The 27,995-nt window shown below is 40.9% G+C and overlaps 3 protein-coding genes across 5 annotated transcripts; 2 read left to right on the top strand and 1 right to left on the bottom strand.

Annotated features, from left to right (window-relative positions):
• Positions 1-2: 2 nt before the first annotated feature.
• pik3c2g (phosphatidylinositol-4-phosphate 3-kinase catalytic subunit type 2 gamma) lies at positions 3-27,842 on the bottom strand. Of its 3 annotated transcripts, none has more exons than XM_057837321.1 (35): positions 27,549-27,840; positions 22,531-26,302; positions 19,090-19,127; positions 17,986-18,472; positions 17,830-17,909; positions 13,546-13,703; positions 13,332-13,446; positions 13,157-13,268; positions 12,443-12,510; positions 12,246-12,309; positions 12,031-12,156; positions 11,878-11,908; positions 11,550-11,733; positions 11,354-11,476; positions 9,962-10,090; positions 9,743-9,857; positions 9,538-9,671; positions 9,272-9,457; positions 9,105-9,198; positions 8,938-9,032; positions 7,304-7,484; positions 7,120-7,227; positions 6,956-7,048; positions 6,670-6,799; positions 6,363-6,499; positions 6,123-6,290; positions 5,873-6,031; positions 5,660-5,769; positions 5,411-5,579; positions 5,085-5,203; positions 4,921-5,017; positions 4,790-4,853; positions 1,001-1,080; positions 799-924; positions 3-440 (listed from the first exon to the last, which is right to left on the bottom strand). In XM_057837321.1, the coding sequence occupies exons 2-35, from the start codon at positions 22,594-22,596 to the stop codon at positions 288-290; spliced, it is 4,299 nt and encodes a 1,432-aa protein (XP_057693304.1). In that variant the 5' UTR covers positions 22,597-26,302; positions 27,549-27,840; the 3' UTR covers positions 3-287. The 3 variants fall into 3 exon arrangements, 2 of the variants coding, with proteins under 2 accessions (XP_057693304.1, XP_057693303.1); XM_057837320.1 differs by having other exon boundaries at positions 12,443-12,513; positions 27,549-27,839; XR_009063303.1 differs by lacking the exons at positions 3-440; positions 4,790-4,853 and having other exon boundaries at positions 12,443-12,513; positions 27,549-27,842.
• LOC130916533 (protein Bouncer-like) lies at positions 22,449-24,025 on the top strand. Its single transcript, XM_057837322.1, has 3 exons — positions 22,449-22,655; positions 23,377-23,846; positions 23,929-24,025. The coding sequence occupies exons 1-2, from the start codon at positions 22,630-22,632 to the stop codon at positions 23,828-23,830; spliced, it is 480 nt and encodes a 159-aa protein (XP_057693305.1). The 5' UTR covers positions 22,449-22,629; the 3' UTR covers positions 23,831-23,846; positions 23,929-24,025.
• On the top strand, positions 26,890-27,970 carry bncr (bouncer). Its single transcript, XM_057837324.1, has 2 exons — positions 26,890-27,167; positions 27,554-27,970. Exon 2 carries the CDS (start codon positions 27,561-27,563, stop codon positions 27,933-27,935), a length of 375 nt encoding a protein of 124 aa, XP_057693307.1. The 5' UTR covers positions 26,890-27,167; positions 27,554-27,560; the 3' UTR covers positions 27,936-27,970.
• Positions 27,971-27,995: the final 25 nt, after the last annotated feature.

Genomic DNA, 27,995 nt, shown 5'->3' with positions numbered 1-27,995 from the left:
TTCAGTCCACAAACATGTTGTTATAGGTCAACTATAGGTCAACTACAAAGTGGCCACTATGGATAAAAGTTTGATCCCTGTCTCAATACCTTGGTCCAGCCAATGTTACATTCACTGACAAAATTGCGTTAAATTAATAATTCATCTTCCATACAGCGTATCCTCACGACGATCTTTACAATTCTAACATTTGCTCAGTTGTAACATCATCCACAGTACAAGTTGAAACGATACAGATTGTGTTTGCATCCCTCTTTGGCCGCAGGACTGCAGTCCAACAATTTAGGTCAAAGCGCCGCGTTTCCGAGCTTGAACCAAGTTTCTTTGTTGAGCAGCTCCTCGTCCAATTTAATGTTTGTGGCAGCTATGAATGTCTTCTTGCTCTTTACGCTCACTTCTAGAACCATCCCGTACAGCAGTGGGACGCTGACGTACTCCAGCTGTCAATGATAAAAAGATTTTGTCAAACTAAGCAGATCTGTGTTTCAAATCTAGTTTTAGACATGCGCACTTTGGACATTGTCATTGGCATTGACATAGGTCATCCTACAACAATGCTTGAAGTTCATATTCTAATGTATTTAATGTGTGGTTTCACATTTTCCATCTGTTCCAGGTGACGTTTTTTATTATTTATTTTTATTATGTTTACCACTTGTTTATTAGCGTATGAAAATATAGTCAGCATTTGTTGACATCCTGTCTTATATTTTTGTGTGAGGTCTTATTATTTTGCACTTGTGTCAATCACTGTACATGGTTACAATAACATGCATATAAGAGATAAAATTATTGTACCAATTCATTGAAAGTGGGGTTGTCATTATTCCGAACCACTTTGGTCTTTCTCTTAGACCTATGCTGGGGGTCCGGTCTCAGATACGTCACTACATAGGCATCGGGGTTGGAGCCATTAGCTGTCTTCTGTAATAAAAATGGAGAAATATATGAATTGACAGATTTAACATGCAGCGTTTTGTCTCCGGCGTGGCAGGCTCACAATGTTCTTGAGGTGTTTTACCAAGACGGAGAGCTTGCGGTCCTTGTAAGAAATTAACAGCTGGATTTGTGGATGAGCTTCTGTACGGGAAATCAAAAGTTTAAACTTTTTGGTCCACCGTTAAAGTAAAATGAGGTACACCACAATGTTCCCTCTAATTTTTCATGTGTGTGAGCAGACACACAAGCTCCCTGAGCACACTGAGGACCACCGTGAGCAACATCAGATGTATACGCTGTGCCCACACACCAGTATCATGCCTGTTCAGTTACATGGCTTATTAAAAAATAGAAATTACAGCAATTGCAGCAATTTTTATTTGTTTCCTTTTAATATAATGGATTTGGCCCACTTAAAACAAAAAATACAAAAATGTCATTGTTCATAAGATGTGTAATACAGTATGTGAGAGTCCTGCTATAACCATAGGAAGAGTCCTGCTCTGGCCTGGAAAAGGTACTATTGTGGCATAGGTGAGTTAGTAAATAAAACTACTGGTGCTCGATAATTATCGGTCCGATAATAGGAATTATGACGTCATCCCAACAAATCCAATAACATTATTATTAAGACCGATACTATGTACTGTGCTGACTTTACAGTTTACACACTCGTATGGGAAAGCAGTTGACCATTTGCGGGGCATTGCTCCCACCTGCTGGTCAGAATACCAGAAATCCAGAATACCAAAAATCGCTGCATCTATTTTGGTTACAGTAGTTTGGTTCACATTGTAAGCTCATTCACATACACATTGCGGTGTCTAGCACTAGCATTGACAATCGTGAATGCTTTCTGTTACGTTTCCGCCTCGGAAATATTTATAAGTATTTTATGTTTACTATAACATATGGATGTGCACCATATGTTAAATTCTGTGGTGAAGGGTCATATGTACAGAACCTAATACATTTTATACTGTAGAAGCCAGCCAATGCTTTAGTAGCTCAAGCTAGTGTGCTATGCTATACATAAGTGTATTGTGCAGTTTGTAGTACAGTGGGGCAAATAAGTATTTAGTCAACCACTAATTGTGCAAGTTCTCCCTCTTGAAAATATTAGAGAGGCCTGTAATTGTCAACATGGGTAAACCTCAAACATGAGAGACAGAATGTGGAAAAAAAAAACAGAAAATCACAATGTTTGATTTTCAAAGAATTTATTTGCAAATCGTGGTGGAAAATAAGTATTTGGTCAATACCAAAAGTTCATCTCAATACTTTGTTATGTAGCCTTTGTTGGCAATAACGGAGGCCAAACATTTTCTGTAACTCTTCACAAGCTTTTCACGCACTGTTTTGGCCCATTCCTCCATGCAGATCTCCTCTAGAGCAGTGATGTTTTGGGGCTGTCATTGGGCAACACCGACCTTCAACTCTCTCCACAGATTTTCTATGGGGTTGAGATCCAGAGACTGGGTAGGCCACTCCAGGACCTTGAAATGCTTCTTACGAAGTCACTCCTTTGTTGCCCTGGCTGTGTGTTTGGGATCATTGTCATGCTGAAAGACCCAGCCACGTCTCATCTTCAATGCCCTAGCTGATGGAAGGAGATTTTCACTCAAAATCTCTGGATACATGGCCCCATTCATTCTTTCTTTTACACAGATCAGTTGTCCGGGTCCCTTTGCAGAAAAACAGCCCCAAAGCATGATTTTTCCACCCCCGTGCTTCACGGTGGGTATGGTGCAATTCAGTATTCTTTCTCCTTCAAACAGGAGAACCTGTGTTTCTACCAAAAAGTTCTATTTTGGTTTCATCTGACCATAACACATTCTCCCAGTCCTCTTCTGGATCATCCAGATGCTCTCTAGCGTACCGCAGACGGGCCTGGACGTGTACTTTTTTCAGCAGGGGGACACGTCTGGCAGTGCAGGATTTGAGTCCCTGGCGGCGCATTGTTTTACTGTCTTTGTTACTGTGGTCGCAGCTCCCGGTAGGTCATTCACTAGGTCCCCCCATGTGGTTCTGAGATTTTTGCTCACCGTTCTTGTTATCATTTTGACGCCACGGGGTGAGGAGGGAGTTGAAGGTCCGTGTTGCCAAACGACAGCCCCAAAACATCACTGCTCTAGAAAAGATCTGCATGGAGGAATGGGCCAAAATACCAGCAACCGTGTGTGAAAAGCTTGTGAAGAGTTACAGAAAACGTTTGGCCTCCATTATTGCCAACAAAGGGTACATAACAAAGTATTGAGATGAACTTTTGGTATTGACGAAATACCTATTTCCCACCGTGATTTGCAAATACATTCTTTAAAAATCAAACAATGTGATGTTCTGTTTTTTTTCCCACATTCTGTCTCTCATGGTTGAGGCTTACACATGTTGACAATTACAGGCCTCTCTAATATTTTCAAGTGAGAGAACTTGCACAATTAGTGGTTGACTAAATACTTATTTGCCCCACTGTATAGTGAATATGTGTATTTTTCTGTTGTACTTTCACAATATTAAGATGAGTGTCTTCCCATAAAAGCAAAAAAGACCAAGCCTTGTGGTTTATGGAAGTGCATTCATTTTTAGCTGTCTGTCGGGCAGTGCAGAAGTGAAAACGCACGGTTTTGTTCATGTCATTACGAAAAATCTGGTGAGATCACAGGCAAATCTATGTTGAATCCACCACTAGTTCTTTTTTTTTTTTTAAACCTCCAGGTGTTCAAACACTCAGGTTATACATTTAAAAAAATTATATTATCGGTTATCGATATCGGTATCGGCTTTGAGGAGCAGGAAGTTATCGATATCGGTACCGGTTTCAAAAAATGGATATTGTGCACCCCTAAATAAAACATTGAAAAACCACAATGGGAGTGTATCAGACTTCCACATTAAAACTGTTCAGACAATAAGGACATTCAAGATTCCTATTCTCCTTGTCTACGCCAGCTATAGTTAAAAAAAAAAAAAAAAAATCTCACTCACTTTCACCGCTTGTTCTTCTACTTGCACATACTGTACTCTGACAGCCATTCCATCTTAAAGAACCCATTTTTTTTTTTTTTTACCTTGGCTTGATGACTGTAGTATCGCTGCCTATTCCTTTCGCCATGATAAAGGGTTAGCATTTGCGTCTCTACTCCGCTGCACAGTTGTTGGCTAGCCAACCTGTATGGGCTACGTAGCATAAGCGATTATTGGCTAGACACCATGTTGCCCATTGAGTTACGTTGCGAAATGGTACAGAAAACAATTCTGTTGGCCCAATTAACTAGATTATATCAGTTTTAAAATTACATATTCATTAGTACTGTAGTGCTTGCAAAAATTGGCAGTGGAATGTTGCTTCCGTAAATCAGCACAGGAGTTTAGCTCACTTTTCATTCTATATTTTTCTCCGTACCCACCTAGGTCATGCGCCTCACAAATGTATACAATCGTGGTATAGTAACTCACCAATGGGAGCGTCGCATTGCCGTATGGAACGCACCAATAAGAGCGTTGCGTTGCCGTATCGAACGCTCCAATAGGAGTGTCGTGCTGCGGCGCCTACAGTAGTCCTAGTGACACTATACGTTTCTGTTGAATTTTATTTTGTGCGCTGCATCAATGTTCTTGTCCGGCGAGGTTGTGCAAGCAGTGCGCGATTGCGCACGCGCGCAGCTTAGAGGGAGCATTGGTACACCGGCACAATTGAAAGAGTGAATGTGTTGCGCTTTAAAGTCTGCCCTTATCATTTTCAATTTTGATTTCTGGCATTTTGTTCATCATAAGGTAACAAATAATAACCGTTTTCAATATGATGCAGTACAATTGGCCGATGAGATCATATTCAGAAGGAGAAATATACCTTTTACCACACTTTCTTGACCCATTTTGGGCCCATCCAAGAACAAGCTGCACACAAATTCATTCTGAAAGCAGGTGAGCAGATTTGCAATTAGTTTTACAAATATAAGTGACAAGCAGGATTAAACATACCCCTTTGCAGGGTCCCTCAAAAAGCTGTTTGAGGTATTTGTTCAGCATAGTCATCTTCCTGTTGGGTGTGAATGACATCATATACCAGGACGGAAATCTGAAGAAAAAAAAAGGTGATAGAGTGTACTTTGGCAGCGCAGGAATGCTTGTCGTCTCTGACTCACTGAGGCAAAGCAGACTCGATGAAGTGCTTCTGCAACTGCTTGTGGATCAGCTCAAAGCCCTCATATGTCATTGTGTTATACCAAAAGCCATCGTCAATCGTCACCTCCAGGTTATAGATCTGACAGAAGAGTTCATAATGTTTAAGAAGGGAGTTCCTAAAATTGATAACAGCTTCTTAACTCATTCACCGCTATGGTTGACTTTAGATGTCCATTTTATTTGAACTGGGCACTGCTAACCGTCCCATTCCAAATGGATCGGACATTTATTGCCAGTACTACAGTGGAGTGTACACAAGAATATTAACACTAAAACTCGGTCCCACCGCAACTCTATCCTTGATGGTGAAGTCCTTGATCACAGCATCTTGAATGTTTGTACTGGGGCCTGGAACACCATCGTGTATCGATGATGCCTGCTTCTTCTTTTGGGCCATGCTGTGCGTCAAGAAGTTTAACTTGGCTGCCACGGAACCCATGCTTTCCTTGATTTTCCTAAACAATACACAAAATGCAACAAAGCATTGGATTGAATTCAGAATTGACACCCACCAAAATGTTTCTAATGGCTTTACTCTGTAAAGTAAGAAGTGGCTTCCAGGTCAGTGTGCTGAAGTCGGAGGTTTCTCTGGACATAGTGCAGGTCATTACAGTCCTTCAATTCCGGCATTTCTGCATTAATCATCTGGGGCCAGTGATAACAGCATGAATGAATGAAAATGTATTTCATTACTTCTATTAAGTACAAAAAAAATGGACTTGAGTGAATGAGCTGTGCTTGTCCTTACCAGCTCCAAGAGACTGAGTATGAGGCCTGATCGGTGTCTGATGATGTTGTAAGCTTCACAGCAGAGTTCGACAAATCGATGCAAGCGTTGAGGTTTCTGACCACCGCCGGTGATGAAGTGCTGCATCTCTGACGTGAAAACGAACGGTGAGCGGTCCCTGCATGGTTAAAAAAAAAACAAAAAAAAAAAAAAAACAAAAAAAAAAACAAGTGATTGTTTCTATTTGATTTCATTGCAGATTGACATTCCTTTTAACGTTTGCGATCTTCTGTGCGTTGCCCATGATTTTTCCGAAGTCGATGTGGAACATGTGTCCACTGTGCTTCAACATGATGTTATCGTTATGGCGGTCGCAGATCCCCAGGATGAAGGTGGCCACGCACCAACCTGCGCACGAGTGAATGAAGTTCATCACGGCCTATAACAACAAACAGGAGCAGAAGTTCATGAGGAACTCTGCAGATCCAAATGTATGCGAAAGTCCGCCAACCTTGTCATAGTCCTCTTTTGTTTTGTTCCACATGTGAAACCACTTCTCCAGGGTGTCATGTCGAAGGGTACCCCCCAGGCCCCACTCCTGCTGGATCTTCGCTAGCGTCACCGCCTCAGGAACAACTTCTATGAGGCCTGTCCATTCGAAACAACGAAACAAAACACGTACAGTTGCATCTCTTCACGCAAAGTTAGGATTTTTCTTACAGTAACATCGCTCGTCACAACAAGAAGAAAACAACGGAATTAAGGTATTCAGTTGCTATTTAAAGAAAGAAATGCTTGCAATGCTGAAATCAAATCACCCTGAGTGCTGCCAGTAGAAAGACATCTGTAGGTGACCATTCTCAAGTCCAACCCTTCTTGGAGCCACACCCTGTCCATTATACGGACTATCTGTAGTACCAGCATGTCCTGGCGCAGGCTATCTCCTGTCTGAAGACAGCACATCCACATGAGCGATGGAAAACGTTCTTTAGAAAGTGTACAATTTGCACTTAAAAGTTCTGGGTTAGTTCAAGTGGCCATGAGCTCACGGTTCTCCTTGATGGGGCCAAACTCAAATCAACAAAGTTTTGCTCTATGACCAACCTTGCAGATTACAGCGATGTTCTTGGCGAGAGGGTCCGTGCAAATGAAGGACAGCCCCAGAGGAGAGGTATTGGAGTTGTAAAATTTACAGGCCTGGAAATGAAAGCTCACATTGTAAATGAAAAATGCATGTTTGAATTCTATTGATGATGTGGAACATTTACATCCAAGTCCACTCCCTTGACGCGAAATGCAATGTCTAGAGGCAGACAACAGCTTCCCCCAGCACTGAAGAACTTCTCGATATTGCTCTTTTCTTTGTTCAGAATATTCTAAAAGAAAACCAACACAATTCTTTAAATATTAGACTGGTTGCCAAGGCCCAACCGGCCAACGAGTTCGAAAGACCTTCCGTCGCGTCTTCTCTGACATGCGGATCTTCTCGGCCAACTGCACAACCACTGACAGCAAGCGTCTCTCTCGCTCCAGTTCCTCCCTTAGCCCTTGACTGCAGCAAAAGCGCAGGGCCGCGTGCACTTTACTGAACCAGCTCTGGTAGTGCTGCTCACTGCAAGCGTCCTCAAGCAGCCTACCACCGGTACATCATGAACAGAGCAGAGGTCTCACTTTAAAGTAGTGCTGGGTGATATGGTGATGTATATTGCCAAAGCAAAAGTAAATGGTGTATCTTCAATTTGACAGTGCAAATATATATGGCAGAAAACAGACAAGATTGAAAAAGCAGTTTCTGGTCTTGCACTCCTCTTTAAAAGAAACTGCTATATTTTAAGCCAAAACAACTGTTGTGTTTGATAGAACAATATGTCTATATGCTGCCATAGTAGATTCATGGCGCATTAAGCCCCCGAACTATTTTTAATTTGTCCGTTTTACCCTTGAAACCCCCATTTACAGACGTCGCGCAACAGCTTTGTTTCAACCCAGCCATAAAATGAAGGTAATTAATTATATTTATTATTCAAAATGTCTCTCATTTTTAGCTTAGAATCATTAATTGATGTCTCATATTTCGTTTAAAAAAAAAAAGGACTTTAAAAAAATTATTATATACTCGCATATTTTAAACTTTTAAACAAATTATCTCACAATGAAAAAAATGGCGTCTGTAAAAAAGTATATCTACTCATAACTATCGCTGTATTGTATTTTTTTGTTACTGTCGCATTTTCAACGATATGTTAGATGATAAATAATTTGAAAAAATGTTAAAAAAGGGTAAATATATGAAAAAGAAAATCTAGACCACTCCTTGATGTCTGCGATTTTTGCATCGCAACCCTTGTTATATTACCATGTTTCAGCCATAAAATCCCCCCCAAAATCCAGCTGTGGCCATTCACAGCTGTGTCTTGACACTCAGTGATACATGCTTCATGGAGTTTTTGGCTCCAAACAAGGTAAGTACGCGATAATATCTCATTATTGCCATGGCGTCTGTAATTCTGCTCTTGTGTGCTTTCACCTCCAGATAGTTTTTTTTTTAAATGCCCTCCTGTTCCAAATTTTTCTTCCCCCAGAAAATTGAGATTTTAAACTTTCCAATTGATGTATCACACATGCATATCGGACAATTTTGAAAGTTGGCCAAATTGGGGGTCTCAGAGCGGAACTTCAAGTCACCTGACTGTTTTCCGCCATATATATGTAAATAATGATGCTGAAAGGCCACAAAATGCCATTTTACCAGGAAATAAGAGTTATGATAAATCACCACTTAACACAAACACATGGTGCATACGTTAACCGGTAAAATAACTGACTTCCTTTGATGGTGACAGACATAACAAATATGTAACAGTAATTAACTTTATTTTATCTACTTTTTTCATCAAATATACTAAATTTTGACATTATTACTGTAAAATGCCCCATTTGGCGAGAGATACAGTATTCCCCAACCCTACCCTAGAGTATGCTTTTTAAATTCTCTCAACTTGTTCACTGCTAGTGAGTAAATTAACGTAACTGTGAGAAACCGAACATTGTCATACATAAACCCATGGTTCAGTTTTGTTACACACCAAAAGAGTTGATGGGCAATCCGAATGTTCTTTAGTGATCTCTCCAGCAACAACATGACCAAAGGACCATCCAGCTCCCACTCACTCTTCAAAGCCTACATGTTCAGCAACAAGCTATTGATGATGATGGACTGGAGGCGAACAGGGAGATGTAGACTCTCGCTCACCTGGACAAGCTGCGGTAAAAACAGCTCATACTCCTCATCAGGTATTTGTTCAAAATACTGTACAGCACTCTTACGCACGGTCTGGTCTGGGAAACTGGACGAGAAAAAAGTGGTTTCTTTGTTCACTGGAGCAAACTGGCGATTGCGGCAGCAATCGGAGTTGATACCTATCAGTAAGTAGGAAGAGAGCTTCCTCTGGAAGGTGGATGGCCCAGTGATCCAGAACTGTGTAGATCTCTGTAAGGTCCTCAGTCTGCCATTTGGCGCCACCCAACACAAGGTGGAGGAAGGTATTTGCTTTGTCACTACTGTGTCGTTTACTCCACAGAAAGTTCTTGTCGTTCTCTGTTAGACTGGAGACAAAAGTTGAGCTGTCATCTTTCATTCGTTGGGTTAAATCTTCTCAAAGTGGAACATATTTTCCTTGACTCACAGGCAAAGACACAGCTTGTTTGACACACTTAACATTTTCTTTTCCAGAGCTTCGCAAGGGGAAGAGAATATAAAAGACCCAGGGAGCGCGATGGGCCTATGGTACGTCCACTTCACCTCATCTGGGAACTCAAGCTACATGAGAGAGCATAACTCGTGCTTTTGGTTTTGTTTGTTTAAGGCCTTCTACTCCAGACATGACTCACCTGCAAGATGACCCCCGTTGTTTGTCTGTGACTGTCAAACAGGGCTGGGGAGGGAGGCGAAGACAACATGGCCAACATGGACAAACTAAGCAAGACTGTCCCTCTTACCAGGGTTCTACACAGAAACAGACTTTGGTTAGCATTTACTCGTACTAAAGTGTAATGAGAAAGAGTTTTGCAAATGTGATTAAGTTTCTGTATGAGGTCCTTAAGTCATACCCGTTGCTATAAAGAGGCATAACGGCCCAGGCCAGCAAATTGGGGCTCTTCCCTCGTTTTGAGCCCATCAGCTGGAAGGTCAGCATGCACTCATACGGCAACTGCTTGATTGGCACAGGAAACGCCATCCTAACATTCCAAAGCACAAACTTAACCGTTTTATTAGCATTTACACCATATTTAGGGCCCATTTAAAATACTATGAGTTATATTACATTAATTGACAGCCATTGATCAGGATAAACATCCAATCCATTTGAACTGAGAAAGCTAGCGATGAATGAGCTCTGCCAGATCAGTCTAAATGGATTGAATGTCTATCGCTGTCATTGGTACCAAAGCAAGATCATTGACTGCAAACTCGATTGCAGTGGCCTGATTACAATAGCAGCAAATGAGTTAGAGCAGACATGTCCAAAGTCCGGCCCGGGGGCCAAATGCTGCCCGTGGTACAATTTCATCCGGCCCGCAGCCTCTGTCATAAAATCCATAACGTCTGTCCCGCACATAGACTTAATAAATTGAGCAGCATATGAAGTAGCTTATACTAAATTCTGTTCCTCATTTACCTACTAGAGGGCAGCAGCACTCTGAGTGACATCACTGCTTATGACGCTTTAGCCCCAATTTTCTTAAATGGCGACAATAATCAAAAAAAGGAAAGTTGACTGTGAGGGCTGGCACTTCAAGGGTAGGTGGAAATTGGACTATTTCTTCACTGAAATACGCATGTCTGCCTCATTTGCCAGGAGACAGTGGCTGTTTTTAAAGAGTTCAATGTCAAGCGACATTACCAAACGAGACACGCTGGCATGTACGACAAGATTGCAGGGAAGGAACGCTACGGGAAATTGCAGCAACTTGAAGCTAGTTTGTTTAACAACAACAACAACAAAAAAGTGAATATTCAACTGCATGTTTCAAATGAATCAAAACACATGCTTAAGATTGTTGAAATTATAATAAAAAAGCAAATGTGAAACCGAATGGCTTGCTAAAATTTCTTTAAATACATTGTTGTTTTATGTAAAGAACCTCAGCCAAGGTCGGCCCCCCACATTTTTGCCACACCAAATCTGGCCACCTTTGCAAAAGGTTTGGACACCCCTGAGTTAGAGCCATTATCAATTTTAGAAACTCCCATTTTAAATATGATTGACTTACTACTCTCTGGCACTGAAACATGATCACTGACTATTAGAGAGTTATGCACCATATGAAATTTAAAAAACTCAGTGGAACTATAAAAAAATTTAACAATTTTTAATTTGATGTAAAAGTGAGACTCAAAAGTCAGCTTCATTAACCCTGGAGCTAATTCATTTGCAGCATATTTTATCGGAAAAAGCATTTCTCTACTTCACTGTAAATAAAAGTGATATGTGAACTCACATGCGGTTACAACGTATTTTTTTCTCAAAGGACAAAGCCGTGCTGATGTTTTCTGAAACCACGGTGGAACAAATCTGCGTCTCTCCGTACGTCAGCTCACAGGAAATTGAGAAGCAGTCGAATCTGGAGAAAAACAGAAAGTGTAAAGATTAGGGTTTTAGGACACTGCTTTCGTACTCTGCTTCCCACATCGTACGTGGTCACCCAGTAAGGTTGTAGTTTATAGAGGGCGGCTACGTTGAACTGTAAGAGTTCACTGTTGTTTTCCACGTCGCGGATCTCGGGCTGGCTGGCAACATCCTCTGTTCTAAAGTTGGACAGGAAGTTTTCAAAGAAACTCTGCATGACGTTGAGCAGGGACTTGTGAAGCACCTGCAAGGCTATGAGACACAACAGGTCATGATCTTGATGTAAATTTTTTGTGTATTAAATGTGCAAACAATTTTTTTTTTCTCGCTTGTTTTTACACTCTACTGTTTTCAGATCACAATTGAACATTTAATAATAGAACAGGATTGACTCACCACTCTCACATTCAGACATTTCCTCATAACTCTGCAAGAGGGAGGAGGACACACATAATCCATTTATCAGATATGTACTTAGAACATGGATAGGGTGATGTGGGGAGTTATCGTGAACAAGGCAGGAGGCGCAACACAGACGTGCTTTCCTACCAGAGGTATGGGGTTGACTCTGTTCACCCGACCAATGGCGTCCTCCAACTCCCCGCTCGAGAAGCCACACAGAAGGTCGGTAATGGTGCGAACATGGGTCACCAGGACATTGATGTTAATCCCCGACTGCACATACAGTAGAGAGTCACTTTAAAATGCTTCTTCCACAAATATTTGACACGTGAACCTAATTATGTGATCTATCTTTTACTGACTTTACTTCTCTTCAGCATGGCCTTCTCCCTGCTGTAGCTCAAGGGCACATTCTGCAGACTCAATCTGAGAAAAACAATTTTGAGGTTAAACAAACACATGCGCGCACACCTCCTTTAGTCAATATTTCCTGCAAACACTAAAGACTGTGACCTACTAAGGTGTCATTATGACAGGGTGTGTCTGCATGTTATCTTACTTGCATGTGTTGAAGACGCTGACAGGACGCACAAGCTCGTAGAGATGACTTGAGGGTTTGTCCTCCCCCTTCTTGAGAAAAAAAATCACAGTTAGCATTAATGATGGCACGATTTTTTTGGGGAAACACTGATATAGCACGTAATCTCACAATGTGCTTTCTTTCACCATAATCATCATTATCATCAAACGAGGCTTCTTTAAGCAATGGGAACAAATCAGAGCTTTCTCTTTACCTAAACCGTACCTCTTCCTGGGGAGACTCATCACTTCATTAAACATTATTACTTATAACTCATTTGCATTGCAAAGGCTTTACACCAGACACCTTCGAGACAGCTGTTATTCAAGCCTTAAACTCCAATCACCACCCTGAGATTCTTTGTAATTATAGGCAAGCGCCATTGCCGTTTAAAATCTACTGAATAATTTATCTCAAAATTTCTTGAAAATATTTTGAACAAAACATGGCCTCTAGCAATTTGAACTTTGTCAGTCAGGATTCAGAGCAGCTCACTCTTCCGAGACAACCCTTCTAAACACGACTCCAGCTCTCCCTTGAATGTCAGCAGCAGCCAGTATGTGATTTGTATACAGAACAAAGTTTAAAAACTGCAGGTGGTGTGTCTGAGAGCAGCCAGGATAAATACGTTGCAGCGTAAGCCTTCGGATATTGGCCAATGATTAACGTTTGACAGAGTTTGAAGTGACTCACAACCCTTGCCAGGCTGTGTCTCAAGTTGCTGGAGTGTAGCAGTCGAAGGGGAAGATCCATGTTGAACTTGCAGTGTTTTTGAACAACCTCGTGCATACCCAGGAGCTTGTCACTGTTGAGACAGGCGAGCGATTATACAATAGCAGAAAAAATAGCTTTGAATGAAACTACTTACTTGTGAAGGTACTCCTCAGAGTTGCACAACTTGAGAACATAATAGCCTGTTGGCTTGCGAGCGAGCTGCAGCAACTGGAAAATCTCTTGGATTAAATTTAGCACTGTTCTGTTCACTGGACAAAAGACACAAGATCACCTGAAAGCTTAATATCCCTAACCTTTTGTGAGGAATGGACTGAATTTGTTATATCTTGACCAGACTGATGTTATACCTGAGGTCGGGATCGGAAGTTGGTGACTTTGATATTCGGTAGCGACGGTGACGGTCAACTCAACCTGCTGCAGCAGTGCTGGATGGATATGTGACATTCGAGCCTGCACCACGCTGCAGTTGTCAGCACTTTGTGAGGCCTTGTGGCGTGAGATCAGACTGCAGGCAGACAGCTCAATGATGAATCAAAGCGAATATATTCTCATAGCAGGCATTCTTTTCAACTTCCCTGTACTAATTTTTAATTGCAATAATTACAACGGAAGATCGGGTCCAAATGTCATTTTATAGACAAAGACAGAGCAGTTACACCCATAGGGTGTGCTTTTTTCATCCAGGAGAGCATTGTTAAAGCTTAACTATATTTTGGGCTTCCGACTGTTTACACGCCCTTGTGGTCCCACCAAGTAGGACGTATACAATTGTCCAACAAGGATCAATATATGTAATATGAATATTTAGTGACATAGTCAAACACAAAGGTTGTGGTGAGACACAGCATAATTCATAAACGCTCACAACAACACCCGTGGAGCCTAAACCTAACGTGTACATTTTTGAATGTAGTAGGAAGCCGGAGTCCCTCAAGAAAATTATAAAGACGAGACTTGAATGCAGAAACCCCAAAATGTCCTAACCACTAAGATTCCGCGCTAATCCCATAAGATTTATAACTAAATTGAAAGGTAGAAGCGCCACGAAAGTGTAACATTTATGGTACTTTAACACTGGAGGTCATTCCTGATTTCATTGCTCATATGTGACAGGAATCTATTTCTCTAATCTCCAATTCCAAATTTTTCAAATCCGACTTGGCGTTCATATACAGTAAGGAGCAGAAGTATTTGCACCCCTTGTGATTTTGCAAGTTCACCCACTTGGAAAATTGGTAGAAGTCTGAAAATTCAATCATAGATGCATTTCCACTGAAGAGACATAATCTAAAAAAATCTCACATTGCATGCCTTTTAAAATAATTTTTAATTTTCTGGGGTTCATAAGAATTTGTACCCCATAGAATCAACAATAATTATGACACTCAAAGAGTTGTCAGTCTACCTTTAAAAAAGGTCCACCTTTACACCATGAGTAACCACCAACCCATCACCCGTTTTAGCTCATTATTGTCACCTATGCACCCCGCAGTCAGTCATAATCCAACGGCAACCATGGACAAGACCAGAGAGCTTTCGAAAAGACACCAGACGAAAAATTATTGAGCTCCTCCAAGCTGAAAAAGGCTATGGGAAAATTGGAAAGCAACTTGGTGAAAATAAATCAACAGTTGCAGCAGTTGTTAGAAAATGTAAAAGGCTAAACATGAGTTATAAACTACCTCGGACTGAGGCTCCATGTAAAATCCCTCCTCATGGAGCATCACTCAAAATGAGAAAAATGAGGACCCAGCCTAGAACTACATGGCAGGAGCTGGAAGAACAGTTTCAAAGTTTACTGTCAGTAGAACACTACAGTGAAATGGTTTAAAATAATGCATTGCTCAGAAGGTTCCCCTGTTGAAGCCAGTATATGCGAAGGCTCGTCTGAAGTTTGCCAAGGACCATCTGAATGATGCAGAGGGGTCATAGGAGAAAGTCTTGTGGTCAGATGAGACAAAAGTTGAAGTTTTTGGTGCAAAATGTAATTGTTCTGTGTGGAGGAAAAAGAAGGATGAGTACAATCCCAAGAACACCATCCCCACTGTGAAGTATGGGGGTGGAAACCGCATGCTTCTGGGCTGCTTTTCGGCGAAGGGGACAGGACAACTGTACTGTATAAAGCAGAGGATGAATAAAATGTATCGTCAGATTTTAAACCAAAACCTCCTTCCCTCAGTCAGAGACTTGAAGATGAGTCGTGGCTGGATATTCCAACATGACAATGATCCGTAGCACACACCAAGCTGACCATGGAGTGGCTGCGTAAAAAGCATATCAAAGTTCTGGAGTGACAGTCTTCAGAAAATCTTTGGATGGAGTTGAAACTACGCGTCTCTCATCGACAGCTCTGACAGATTTAGAGAAGATTTGTGTGGAGGAACGGGCCAAATTCCTGTTTCCATATGTGAAAACCTGGTGAAGAACTACAGAAAGCGTCTGACTTCTGTAAATGCAAATAAAGGCTTCTGCACTAAATATTAGCCCCGATTTTCTCAGGAGTACAAATACTTATGAACCCCAATAAATCACAAATATATTATTGAAAAATCATACAATGTGAGTTCCGGATTTGTTTTTGGATTATGTCTCTAAGTGAAAATACATCTATGATTGAAATTTGAGAGCTCTACCTATTTTCTAAGTAGGTGAACTTGTAAAATCACAAGGGGTGCAAATACTTCTGATCCTCACTGTATACGTAGATATAAATAATATCTATCTGATGCCTCTGTAGTGTGAACACACATCCATACGCATCCGACATGTGAAATACATCACCACTGTTCGACAAAACGAATGACAGGTGCAAATGAGGAAGAGCAAGCGAAGGCGCAGAAAATACCATTTACTTCCTGAAACCACACAAGAAGCCTAGGTAAAGAAAATGTTGACTTTGGTGGCATGAGATCCTCAAAATTGCCCCCAAAAAACTAGAGTTGGGAATCTCTGGTATGAAGCCGATTCGATATGTATCTAGATACTCAGGTTACGATACAGTTAAAAAACGATACATTTTTAAGGCCGAGCGATTCGATACAGTTTAAGAACGATACGGTTCGATACAGAGTGAAAACGATACCATAGTAAACATTTGTGTGTGTTCGTACAGTATTTTAAACATATAAAAAAGATTAAAGATTAAACAACAAAATTTCATACCAATGTTGTGCTTTATTTTTTTATGAAAAAAAAATAAAGCTTACTATATGACCGTCATTTTGTTGGATGGGATTGATAATAAATTAAAACTCCAGTGACAGACAACAATAAAATGCTGTAATTTAATTACTGTTTTTCCTGGTGTTTTGAACACAAGAGGTAAGTAATTGAAGTGCAAACTTTCAACGTAAACATCTTACAAGCAAAAAATATTAATTATATGCAGCAGCTCTAGAAAAAAAGAATTAAGCCTGCTAGTGTTATCATAAATAAATAATAAGTTATGCTTTACCACTAGTATGTCTGGGGGAATAAAAACATGGCATTTTAGACAGACGGTTCTATAATCATTACTTTAACCTTATACACAGCAAAGTCATTCACTTATGCCTGTGCTTCCACATTTTTTATTCCTCATCACTGTCTATACTCTATATCTTTTTTGAAGGGCAGATTTTTTTTGAGGCAGATCAACTGATCCACATGTTCATGTTTAAGTAGACTGCGTTTCTTGGAAAGAATATGCCGCCCTTTCCACCATTGTAGTGAGTTATTTTTCAGGGTTAAAAACTCACGATCTCTGTACCGCTTCACACTTCACAGTAGCTCTGTCCCATGCGAACAGATCTGGCTGCCTTCGTCACTTCAAAGTCCGACTTTTGTTTTCCTGGGTGCGTTGAAAATCAATCGCTGCACGTCGCTGGCGTGGTGCGCAAACTGTCCATTGTTTTAGCATGTTGCTTCTTTGCCACTACTAGTTTCGTTTTGGGCTGTGAAGAAAACGCTACGGAGCGTGCGTTTCAGTGGTTTTGTTAGCTCTCGCGTTGTTATGACATGCCCGTGACGATCGGGTAATGACGGCGACTACTAGCGGTTCTGCCGAAATGAATGGGAAGTTGAGGCAACCACGTCGGTGATCACAATCTAAGTGGGCTGTGTGGCGAATGACACAAGCGCAGCATGTGAGGTAAAAGCTAAATTATTATCATATTACACAATCTATTAAACTAGGCATTAGAAGCCGATTCTTGTGCTCGCGATAGCCAAATTCTATCTCTACTATCGGTTCATTGAATATTTAATAGCTAATTACTGTCGAATGGTAAATTTACTATCGATACAGCTGTATCTCTCACCTGTAAAACCGGATATCCGGCCGTATCGGTTTATCGTTCTCAAGCTTAAAAAAAAAAACGTGACGATGGGGACTTGCCAATTTATGTGAACATATATGTCCCTTTGCGGTCACATTGTAGTCCCACTGCAAGTCAAATATGTTTTTGCAATGCGAACAGCAACGTTTTAAAAAAAATCGTCTTTAGCAAAAGATTCGAACTGGGCATCACACCATGCATTAACAATGTACAGTAGACCTGATGTAGGCATAAGAAAGATGATTTTGTACGACTGTACTTCTCTACCAAGGATTTGATGCCTTGTACAGTACAGTATATCAGGCATCATCTTACTTGGATGTGGCCTGACAGAATGCAGCCATGACTGAAGTGCTCCCTTCAGGGGTGTCTTTCAGCTTGATGAGCCCTGCATCCTAAGGTGAAAGACAGGCTTTCATGATGTCTATTTTCTCCCGTAATGCAGCTTGAAAAACAATGGCATGTACTTACCGGGTCATCTGTTTGTGTGTTGGAGCGGGTCAGCTTGTGGATGGGGACTGTCAGGTCACAGGAGAACCTGGTTTTGTTGTGGCTGAGGGGCACGTGCTTCCTTGGGGGTACTGGTGGGGAAATGTGGTCCCGTCCGCTTGGCCCTTTCGCATTCGGGACCGGAGGGGCGGTACGACGCGGTCGGAGAGGCCTTTGTGTTTCTCGCTGTTCACCGTTAAGCTGTCCTTGACTCTCAGCCTGTGTATTCAAACATTGCGACTTGTTCCGTTTGGGAAGTTGCCTGTTATGAATATCGATGTACTCGTAAACATGGTTGTCATATTCATTCTCTGTGACGGTCGGGGAGAGGTCATCGTTTGCATTTTGTCTGTGGAGCACTCTAAGTGTTGGTCGAGGGGGTAGTGGTGGTTGCGGCCTGGGGCGATCCATCGCATTGTAGCCAAACTGAGTCTTGACACTGCAGTATGTCACGTTACAGCAGAGAACACTGCAAGAAATGACAGTGAACGTTAGGGATGTTCATCTTTGGGGTAAATAATGATAGCCTAACTAAATGCAATTTAACTTAATTTGACAGAACAATGTAGAAGAAGAAGAAACTAGGAAATGCATTGGCATATTCATGAATCAAACATGTTGTAAATTTTGCCTCGTCCTTGTTGGAAAACAATGTTAGAAGAGTGTTAAGTACTGACAGATTGAACAGTGTGAAGTCAATTCCCATGAGAATTCAAGAGTTTAGACAATGTTAAGTTAAACTCACCTGGCTGTGAAGTCTTTCTAAAATGTCAAACCAAAAGCCAGATATCCAAAACGTTTTGTATGTGATTTAACCCTACAGTTGAGTCTAATCATTAACAGCCTTTCAAATCTTAGCAGGAAATACTACAAATGTGCTACAATGTCTCATGGGCTGTTAGGTACACAAATCGTAACATGACAACCAATATGAAAAATACAACAATCAAAACACTGCGTCTTATGCCCCCCCTCCCCAAATATAAAGTGTACTTGAACCCCCAAATGTAATGCAGTATAATAACACACTTTTAGGGTGTAATGAAATGCAAATAATAGTCTCAAAATATGTAATTCGTGACTTACCATTCGATATCTGCTTGTGGCCTGTTCTTTCTTGTAAACTGCGGACGTCATGCTCAGCAAGTTAGACCAGAACAATTAGTGGTGACACTCATACATTTACTCCTCCCACTGGAAGTGCTTTTCCTACTGGCCTCTCACGTCAACTACACCGGTGACACGCTCTCTACTGGAGGAAAGCCACTATCACATGAGGATATATCTGTGTACACCTGTCTAATTTAAGTTAAGGTCAACAACTTAAGGGGAGCCTCAGACCTGAAAAACAGCTTGGAAAGAAGGCAAATGCATAGCTTTAACTATAGGGCTAGAGATAGATGTGATAGCTTCAAACCCTCACTGGATAAAAATAATATGTACAGTATGTATGTATGTAGGTAGGTATGTAGTTATGTAGGTAGGTAGGTCGTGATGCACGATAATGCATTTTTCAGCCGATACCGATAACCGATAATTTCCTCCTCGTTCCAACCGATAACCGATAATGTCAGGCCGATAATTCTATTAAAATATTTATGTAAAATTTTAAAGTATACACAAGACAAAATATTACTGTGCAAAAATATTATTGCTCTTTTTTTCAACATCAAATGTGAACAAGTAGTAAATTCCAACATCTAAATAAAGACAGATTGTCTGACATTGTGTAATGGTAAACTTTTGGCAACAATTACTTACAGAGTAAATACCTAAGATGCACAAAAATAGCTTTAAAAGTAAGATAGTCCTAATGTATAACATTAGTACACAGCAAAAACACAACTCCTTAAAACTAGTTAAATTCCCTAGTTTTCAGTGTACATCTGTTGGAAATAAGTGAAATTAACTGCCAGCACTTCAAGTATATTTGACTCAGATTTCTTGAAGAAAAATAGCCAGCTGAAAATAAGCTTAACAGCCTTATTTTAAGCAATAAATTATTATACATAATCCTAAAAAAAAAAAAAAAAAAAAAAAAACTTGTCAGAAATGTTCTTTATTCAAGAATATGTATGGTTCAAAACATCATTTGAAAGCAATTTTTTTCTTGATATAGGTGAAAAATGACCTTTTTTTTTTTTTTTTTTTTAATGTTTGGGCTTAATAAGAACAAATGGCAATATTTAGTTCAAGTAAGTGGAGTAATCTGGCGCATTCATCTGTTAACTAGTCTTCAACACTCAAACAAGATGTGGAAAATTATTTGACTAGATTTAAGAAGAATGATCTGATTAAGACGTCATAAATTTAAAGCGTACTGAATGCATTATTGACTGGATGACTTTTGTGTGGTTTGGTGCATGTTACAATTATCAACTAACCACTGTGCCGTCATGATAAACATGCTTACTTGACATCACTTGTCCAAATGTCCGTGGTAAAACTGATGTGATCGGCATGTCTTTCACGAAGAATCGTGGTCGTATAAACTGCATTATTTTTTCATCCAGGGGTTTGGCTATCGGGTCATTTCGGGAACTTCCTCCTGCCTGTGCCTTGAGTCCGTCCGGCTGCCAAATTAGCACCCGCGCCAGGCCTCTGTCTTGAACTGGAGTTGCGGCGGCAGCTAAGTTCGTACCGGATATCCGCCCTCCCCGGCCGGCTCGCTGCGGCGTATTTGGTGCATGGCTGTGCTCTGCCCGCCTAGGGCGAGGCGGCGGCCTGCCGGACCGGCGGGCTCCGTCGGAAGACAGCTATTTGTCGACTATCGGTCTCGTGAGGTGTTTAGCCACAGATGGGAGTTTACCACCCGCTTTGGGCTGCATTCCCAAAGAACCCGACTCCGGGAGGACCGCAGCGTCTCTGTATCGTCACAAGCCCCGTAGCTTCCTTTATAGTTTATTTGTGTTTACAATACATTTAGCATTCGCGCTAGCAGCAGCCTCGTATTCGTTCCAAAAGTCTTTGTGATGCAGTTTTAAATGGCTGCTGGGTTAGTGGTGTTCAATGAGGACGCTTTCTTTACGCCTCATGGAACTTCTGCAGTGCATGTTTTGTAGATGGCGAGAGCGTCGTTTATTTCATTTCACACACGGGAAAATCAACGCACGCTAGTGAGAGCGCCTCAACACTGATAACACCGCCTCCTCTATGATGCCGTACTCCTCAACCCCTCCTCCCACAGGGGCTTCAGAAAGGGGAGGGGTTGAACAGGCGGTGGTAGAGAAGTGGAGAAAACTGCTTGGTTGCGCACATTTGGAGGCTAAATCAAGTATATAATTATCAGATTGCATTATCGGTTGATTTTTTTTTAATCTATTATCTGTGTGACGTCATAATTGCTATTATCGGCCGATAATTATCGGTAACCGATATTATCGTGTATCTTTAGTAGGTAGGTGGGTAGGTTAAGAAAAAAAAAAAGTCAATATCAATGCTTTGTTCTGGCAGTTTCAATAAAATGATGCTCTCTTTCAATCCTGATTATGGTAGTGTAGCTAATGTTGGAACTTTTGATGGGAAACCAGCTTGATGCAGTTTGTTTGAATACGTAAATTATTTCTTTGGCACAATTGCTGCCAGCATTGTTTGTTGTTATAATTCATCGATAAACAAAGCTTTAGTGTACCTGACTTCCACGCCTATACTTTTGCAAGAATGTTACTAAACAGGTTAAAGGAAGGCAATATATGGTGAAAGCACTACTTCTTGCCAAAAATGATCCAACATTGCTGTGGATCTGCTTAACTCTTTCTTAAATAGCACCACCCATGTTGCCTGTGGCCTTGCTCAAAAAATAGCTCCCCAGTAACGGGACATTGTGCTAACCTAGGTATGATGTTGAACTGATTATATGGCACCAAAACATATCATTCACAGCCTGTATGTAAAACAGGCTCAGTTGTATCAATCATTAACTGCCAATATTGTGTACTCAAAACATTTTGAGCAATTACATAAAATAAGAAAGAAAAAAAAAAAGCTGCAGCAAACGTTTCGTCTTAAACTAATCATTTACAATTATTAGAAATTACCTTTATTTAAAAATAAAAAAAAAAGTCGCCACACATACTGTAACACCTATGAAAATTTGATGATTAGATCTCCTTACAAGAAGGAGATGGACACCACATTATAATGTTGGAATGAAGAGGTCAACGTTTGAAAAAAACACCAAATGTTTGCTAATTTATCGTGTTTACCACCATTTAGCAAAGATAATTAGATAATATAAAAAAATAATACCTTGTGTGGGGATTAGTCTGAAAATATAAAATTATACTGACAGCAGTCACACAATGAACCAATAGATGGTGCTGTTGACACATGATACAAATGCCTCAAATGTGGCGTTTGTGTTTGTGAACACGCCATGATGCGTTATTGAAATCACCAATTTGACATGTTTCTCAGACCTCATATATATATGATCTGGCATGCGAGCAAACTTGTGTCATCGCAGTCAAGGGTCAAGGAGGCGATGAGAGGCAAGTAAGAACAAACAAAAAAAACTTCGAAACACACCTGTTGCTGCTTGGCAATCAGTGGGAATATATAATCCTTGGAGTTTGAGACATTTGACGTATTCATCCTTGTTGTCTGGGGCCTCTCACACTGCTTCAAATGGCAGCACAAGGAAAGCAGAGGAGGTAAGCCACACAAGTATAGGTATCTGTTAGGTGAGGTGTTGGTGGGCTATATAGACGACCAATGGGCAAGTTTTGACTTAATGAAGACTGAAGGAGTGAATCTGATCTGAATCATTCTCTCCCTCTGTATTTCCTGATCACTCGAATGATTTTAAGATGTTGTAGAACCCCTTGACCATTTCCTGCAAATAATTGCTATAAATGAGTTATGTTATATACATGTATAGGTGGTAAACAATTAATTTGAAACCTCTGGAGTTCGAGTCAAACCAAGCATCCAAGACTTTTCTGTTAATATAGCCTATTCCGCTTGTACAAACAAATCTAGATCTGTGTTTGAGACCACTTTACCTTTTTCTTAAATGTCATTTTGATGTATTAAAATTGTGAATAGAAGACCAGGAATGCCAAAAGTAAATGTCATTAAAATGTTTACACATGATTAATTTTGGCAATTTAGTTCCTTTGCGTAGTGTGAAATTTTCTGTTGCTGCCCTGCCTAATGTCCACAGAAGCGAAAGACTGAAAATTTTATGCTGCACAAGGGAAGTGTCTCAGTGTTGAAATTCAGTGGTTAAGATTGTCAAAGGCATGAATAAATATTTTGAACGATTTTTAATTTCTCAAATTAATGCTGATAAAGCATCAGAAAAAAAAGTTTGCACTGGTGAAATGAAGAATTGTTTTCCAAACTCATTGTTCCTAACGACACTTACTGTAGCCTTGCAGTGTTTGGCATCCTGGTGGCTGCGGCTCTCCTCATCCCGTCCTGGTGCCACATGGGTAAACTCCAGTGCCACTTCTGCCCACTGCAGACCAAAGAGGCCCCGTGCTTCAACCTGACCACTGAGTGCTCGCCGGGCCAACACTGCGCCACCTCCAGGGGCTTCTATGGAGCCTATCACGCATTGTCCCAACAGGGCTGCGTTGATCGCCAGCTCTGCGACGGAGCCCCCCGGGTGGTTTCCTACATGGGGGTTGAGTACCGGGTGAGGCATGAATGCTGCTGTAGGGACAAATGCAATATGGCACCTGCGTCTGAGAGCGTCCTGAAGATGCTGCTGAACATCATGGCAGAGAAGGAAGAGTATGCTGCTCGTGTGCTGAGGAAGCGTCTCTGGGGGTCCTGTGAAGATGACTACAATACTCCTTCACCATCAGCCTCTGTGTCATAGTGTTCTGTCTGTGTGGGTGCGTGTGTGTCAACGAAAGAGCCGGTAGCCAAAGGCTCTGGCCTGGGTCTCATAACATAATCATGTGTTTGTTTTAGCAGGAATCACTATCATGATGTTTTGCTCCAGAGAGAAAAAGGTGGATTTGTCAACCCTCCTGGATTATATAGTAAAAGTATTAAAATCTGTAACTTTGCACTTTGGAAATGCTGTCTTTTTAAAACTGTGCTTTTCAATTGTCTTTAATTTTTTACTTTTGTACATTCTTTCTGTTCCCAACATTTTTTAGACATGAGCAACCTACTGGTCTTGCGTCTTCCACCATAGTCACAGTGAAGCCTAGTACTGACTTGTACTTTTAAAGTGTAAGACCCAGGTATTACATGAGTTTTTTTTTGTTTGTTTTGTTTTTGCCACCCCGCCCCCAAGCAAAAATGACAATGCCATCATATGAACATTTTTAGTGCATAACATTTGTGTGCTTTCTACTTATTGATCTGAAGAAATTTTGCATAAAAGTGCTAAGAATCTTTACTATTTGTGAAGTGGGTTCGGGAGAACTGTTGATTGCTGCAGCTATGTTTACCACATGAGCAAAAACATCCCATTTGTGGTTCAAGTCCATCTGTATTACGTACTGAATTAATAGTAGTGTTATCCACCGTCACTGGTATGGATTGATTTGGCTTAACTTCCATTCAGTCATGGCGGTTTTTAATTCATCCATGTAGTATATGAACTACGCGTCCCCATAATCACTCCGGGCTCACGCAGCTAATGGCATGTGACTTGGGTGGAGGGGGGGGGGGGGTCTAATGTAGCACATCTAGGTTGCTATTTGATATCTAGTGTGTGCGCGTGAGTGTTGTCGGGGCATTAAAGTTAACGCCACAGAAGTCACGTCTGCTCATTACTGCACAACACCAGGATTTGACAACTTTCATAAACAGGAGTTTGAAGTACAGTGCTCTTAATTTGCCACTCATTGCCCGTGTAACCATGAGTTAGCTCTGTGTCCCAGGGTGTGCTGGTGTCAAACTGAGGCTATTCGTAGCAGCCAAGTCGGCAACAATATATTGACGGACATTGCTGTGCATATCCGTAAAGACAGTATGTTAAACATGTACGGGTGGGAATAGCGTATCGGCAAACTAAATGCTGCCACACAACGGATCTGTACAACATTGAAGCCAGCAAGCCGCCTCTTTAAGCTTCTGTCTTTCCTCACAAGCATCGATCCTCGTGCGCCACGGCTCCCTCATTTCAGGCAGTTTGGGGAAGGTATGAGGGAGGGGGGCTAGCAGGGAGGAGTCTACTCATACTTTTTTTTTTTTTTTTTTTTTTTACAAGGCAAAGATGTGTCGGACATTATAGCGAGAGACCACTAAATAAAGTTCAGAAAATACATCTGAGGAGCTTTTTTAATTAGATCGAATGTTTCATCATATTGAATCAAAGAGGGCATATCGAACGGTTCAGTATAAAACCGGGTATTGTTTCGTCCTTAATTTCAAAATATTAAATCAATACACAGAGATAATTATGTTTTTGCAAACTCAAGAGTGCCACCTACTGCAGAGGATGTGCAACAAACGAGCATGGTGAAAAAGGGTTCTGGGCTCCTATTTGAGGAGTGCTCCAACCTGCCCATCCACAGTAATCCTTACAATAGCAACTTTGCTAAATCAGGGTTGGGGCTAAATTTGATTTTTGGGCCACATTAATGAAGATTTGAACTCAAGTGGACTGTGCTGTGATACAGTATTTTTGTTCTAAGTTACAGTATAAATGGCCCCTGACAGGAACCTTGGCTGGTTAGTGCTGGCCTGTGGGCTGTACATTTTTTCACCATAAATGGATTTTTTGGGATTTTCTCCAAATGATCAAGAATCCAGAACCTTTTGAGTAATGTAGGATATATTCTAGACCCCCCCAAAATATTTTGGACCAAGTGTTTTTCACAGGACAGCAAAGATCTGTAATCCTGCAGTTTTGGGTATGAGATGATCAGAATTTGTCCCTTTTTTTACCACAACAGACAGACATTGGACCTCTTAAATAGTTTTTCAGTTTATTCAAAAGAACCATTTCATCAAATGTGTTCCTGAAATACGTATGTACACTGATATTTATTTTATAGGCCACCTTGGGATCATTGTTGTCAGTCGACAGTGTCGACATGGCAGTTAATGTATTACATTTTCAAATCAAAACATGGACAATGATTTAACTCCAATATTTTAACTTGTTGAACGACAGTGAGCCATCCATTTCTGTAATACTGATTGTACAATATGGTTAAATGCCATTTGCCAAATACCGGTTTGTCTCCAGAATATGATTTTTCCCTTAGAAATGACATAACTTAATTGGTGAAGAACAAAGTTTATCTCAAGATTTGAGTGACTACAATCAGTGTTGTATCGATCGATCCTGGACCTCCACCTGTGTCCCACAACAAAAGCCAGGAAGGAGCTGTAAAGGAAACACTGATTTGTAACTAGTTCTTATACCTTTGTAGTCATAGACAAAAAGAGCTAAAAAAAAAAACAAAAAACAAACAAAACTGCCAATTCTGGGCTTGAATGTCAGTTGAGCTCCTTATTTAGAGCATTTGGTGAGTTGGCCGGATCAGTCGCCATTCCACTCTTGTTGCCAGTGCCCGGGCATGATGCCATTTCCTTGACCCTCTGAATGGTGAGTAAGAGCCCAGTTTTAACTATTCATCTACCAGAGGTCAATAATATGTCTCAAGACCACCATGTGAAATATAATAAAATTTACAAAATAGTGCAAGCATCAGAACATTGTTTTTTGTGTGCAATGTTGCTCATTGCAATATACAATATGTAAATATATGAGAACACAATAAAACAATGAAAAGCTTAAAAGCTGCTTCCTTTAAAAGTTGACTGTATTAGTGGACCAAGTCCAATCTATCAATATTGGGGGGGGGGGGGGGGGGGGGGGCTAAAACATTTCCTGTACACGCATTGGAATGAAGAAGAGCTGATGGCCATGCAACAAAAACGTTAATGATGGACAGCCTAGACCTAATTAGACCAGAAATAACTTTCATTTTGAAACCTAACATAGACGACATTCGACAGAACAAATTCGTTCAGGAAAAAAACCCACTAGAAGACACATTAAACTGGATCTTGCCTAACTAATTTCTTTCCTAATGCAATACAATGAGACTGCACCTGTCTTGTAATTCAAGCAGGTGTGTGTGTAAAGATCAAGGCGTGTCCTAAACCGATATGTTCAGGTCAGTTGCGCCTGACTGAAACGAGCTCTGCAAAGCTCTGTTCTCTGGACTTCTACATCCAAGACATTTGTAAGTATTGATATTACTTTAAAAGATGCTGTCACATGCACTTGAGGTGATCACCCATGGGAAGCACAATACCTGTTTGCATCTCATGATTGTCAGACTCTGACTTTCATTCATAAAGGCTCAAATTAAATACGATGAGCAGTGAGATTGTGATTCATATAAGAAAACGTTTACACTGGATATTTATTATAAATAAATCAACCTGTTAAGAACAAAAAAGTCAATGATTCACTTGTTAGTTGAACCATATGCTGCACACAGTACCATTCTTACTTAACAGTTATAAGGTTTGGGAATGGAATTGTTGGCCGCGTGGTTTGCAACCAGCTTCAAAATATTCATTTGGCATTGAAACCATTACGCTGCATTGCATCATCTTACTTTAGGGTGACCATGTGGCAGCTCCTACATTCTACAATCTTCATCTTCTACCTCATGCCAGCCGTAGTATGTGGCAATCTGCGCTGCCTCTTCAGGCCCATCCTGGAGAATGAGTACAGATTTGAGCCCATCGCAACTGAGTGTCCCCCGGATGAGGTGTGCTTCAAAGCGGAGGCTCGCTATGGCAACTACAGCGTCCTATCTGCAAGTGGCTGCCTGCCGAGGATTGTCTGCAGGAAGGAGCGACACCTCTCCTTCAAAGGAGTTGTATACATCATGAGCTATGCTTGTTGTGAGCGGCCGTATTGCAACACCTGTGTGGGCCTCGTTGCCAATGTCTTCATCACTGTAACACTTGTGACTGTTTCTATGATGGTTGGAAGCTGAAGACCTTTAGCTGTACAATACATGTTTTTAGAATATTATCATTTGCATGAAACCTAAACT

This window comes from Corythoichthys intestinalis, chromosome 5, assembly GCF_030265065.1.
Source record: "Corythoichthys intestinalis isolate RoL2023-P3 chromosome 5, ASM3026506v1, whole genome shotgun sequence".
NCBI lineage: Eukaryota > Metazoa > Chordata > Actinopteri > Syngnathiformes > Syngnathidae > Corythoichthys > Corythoichthys intestinalis.
The sequence above is the reverse complement of the archived record's forward strand: the minus strand, read 5'-3'. Positions and strand labels throughout refer to the sequence as shown.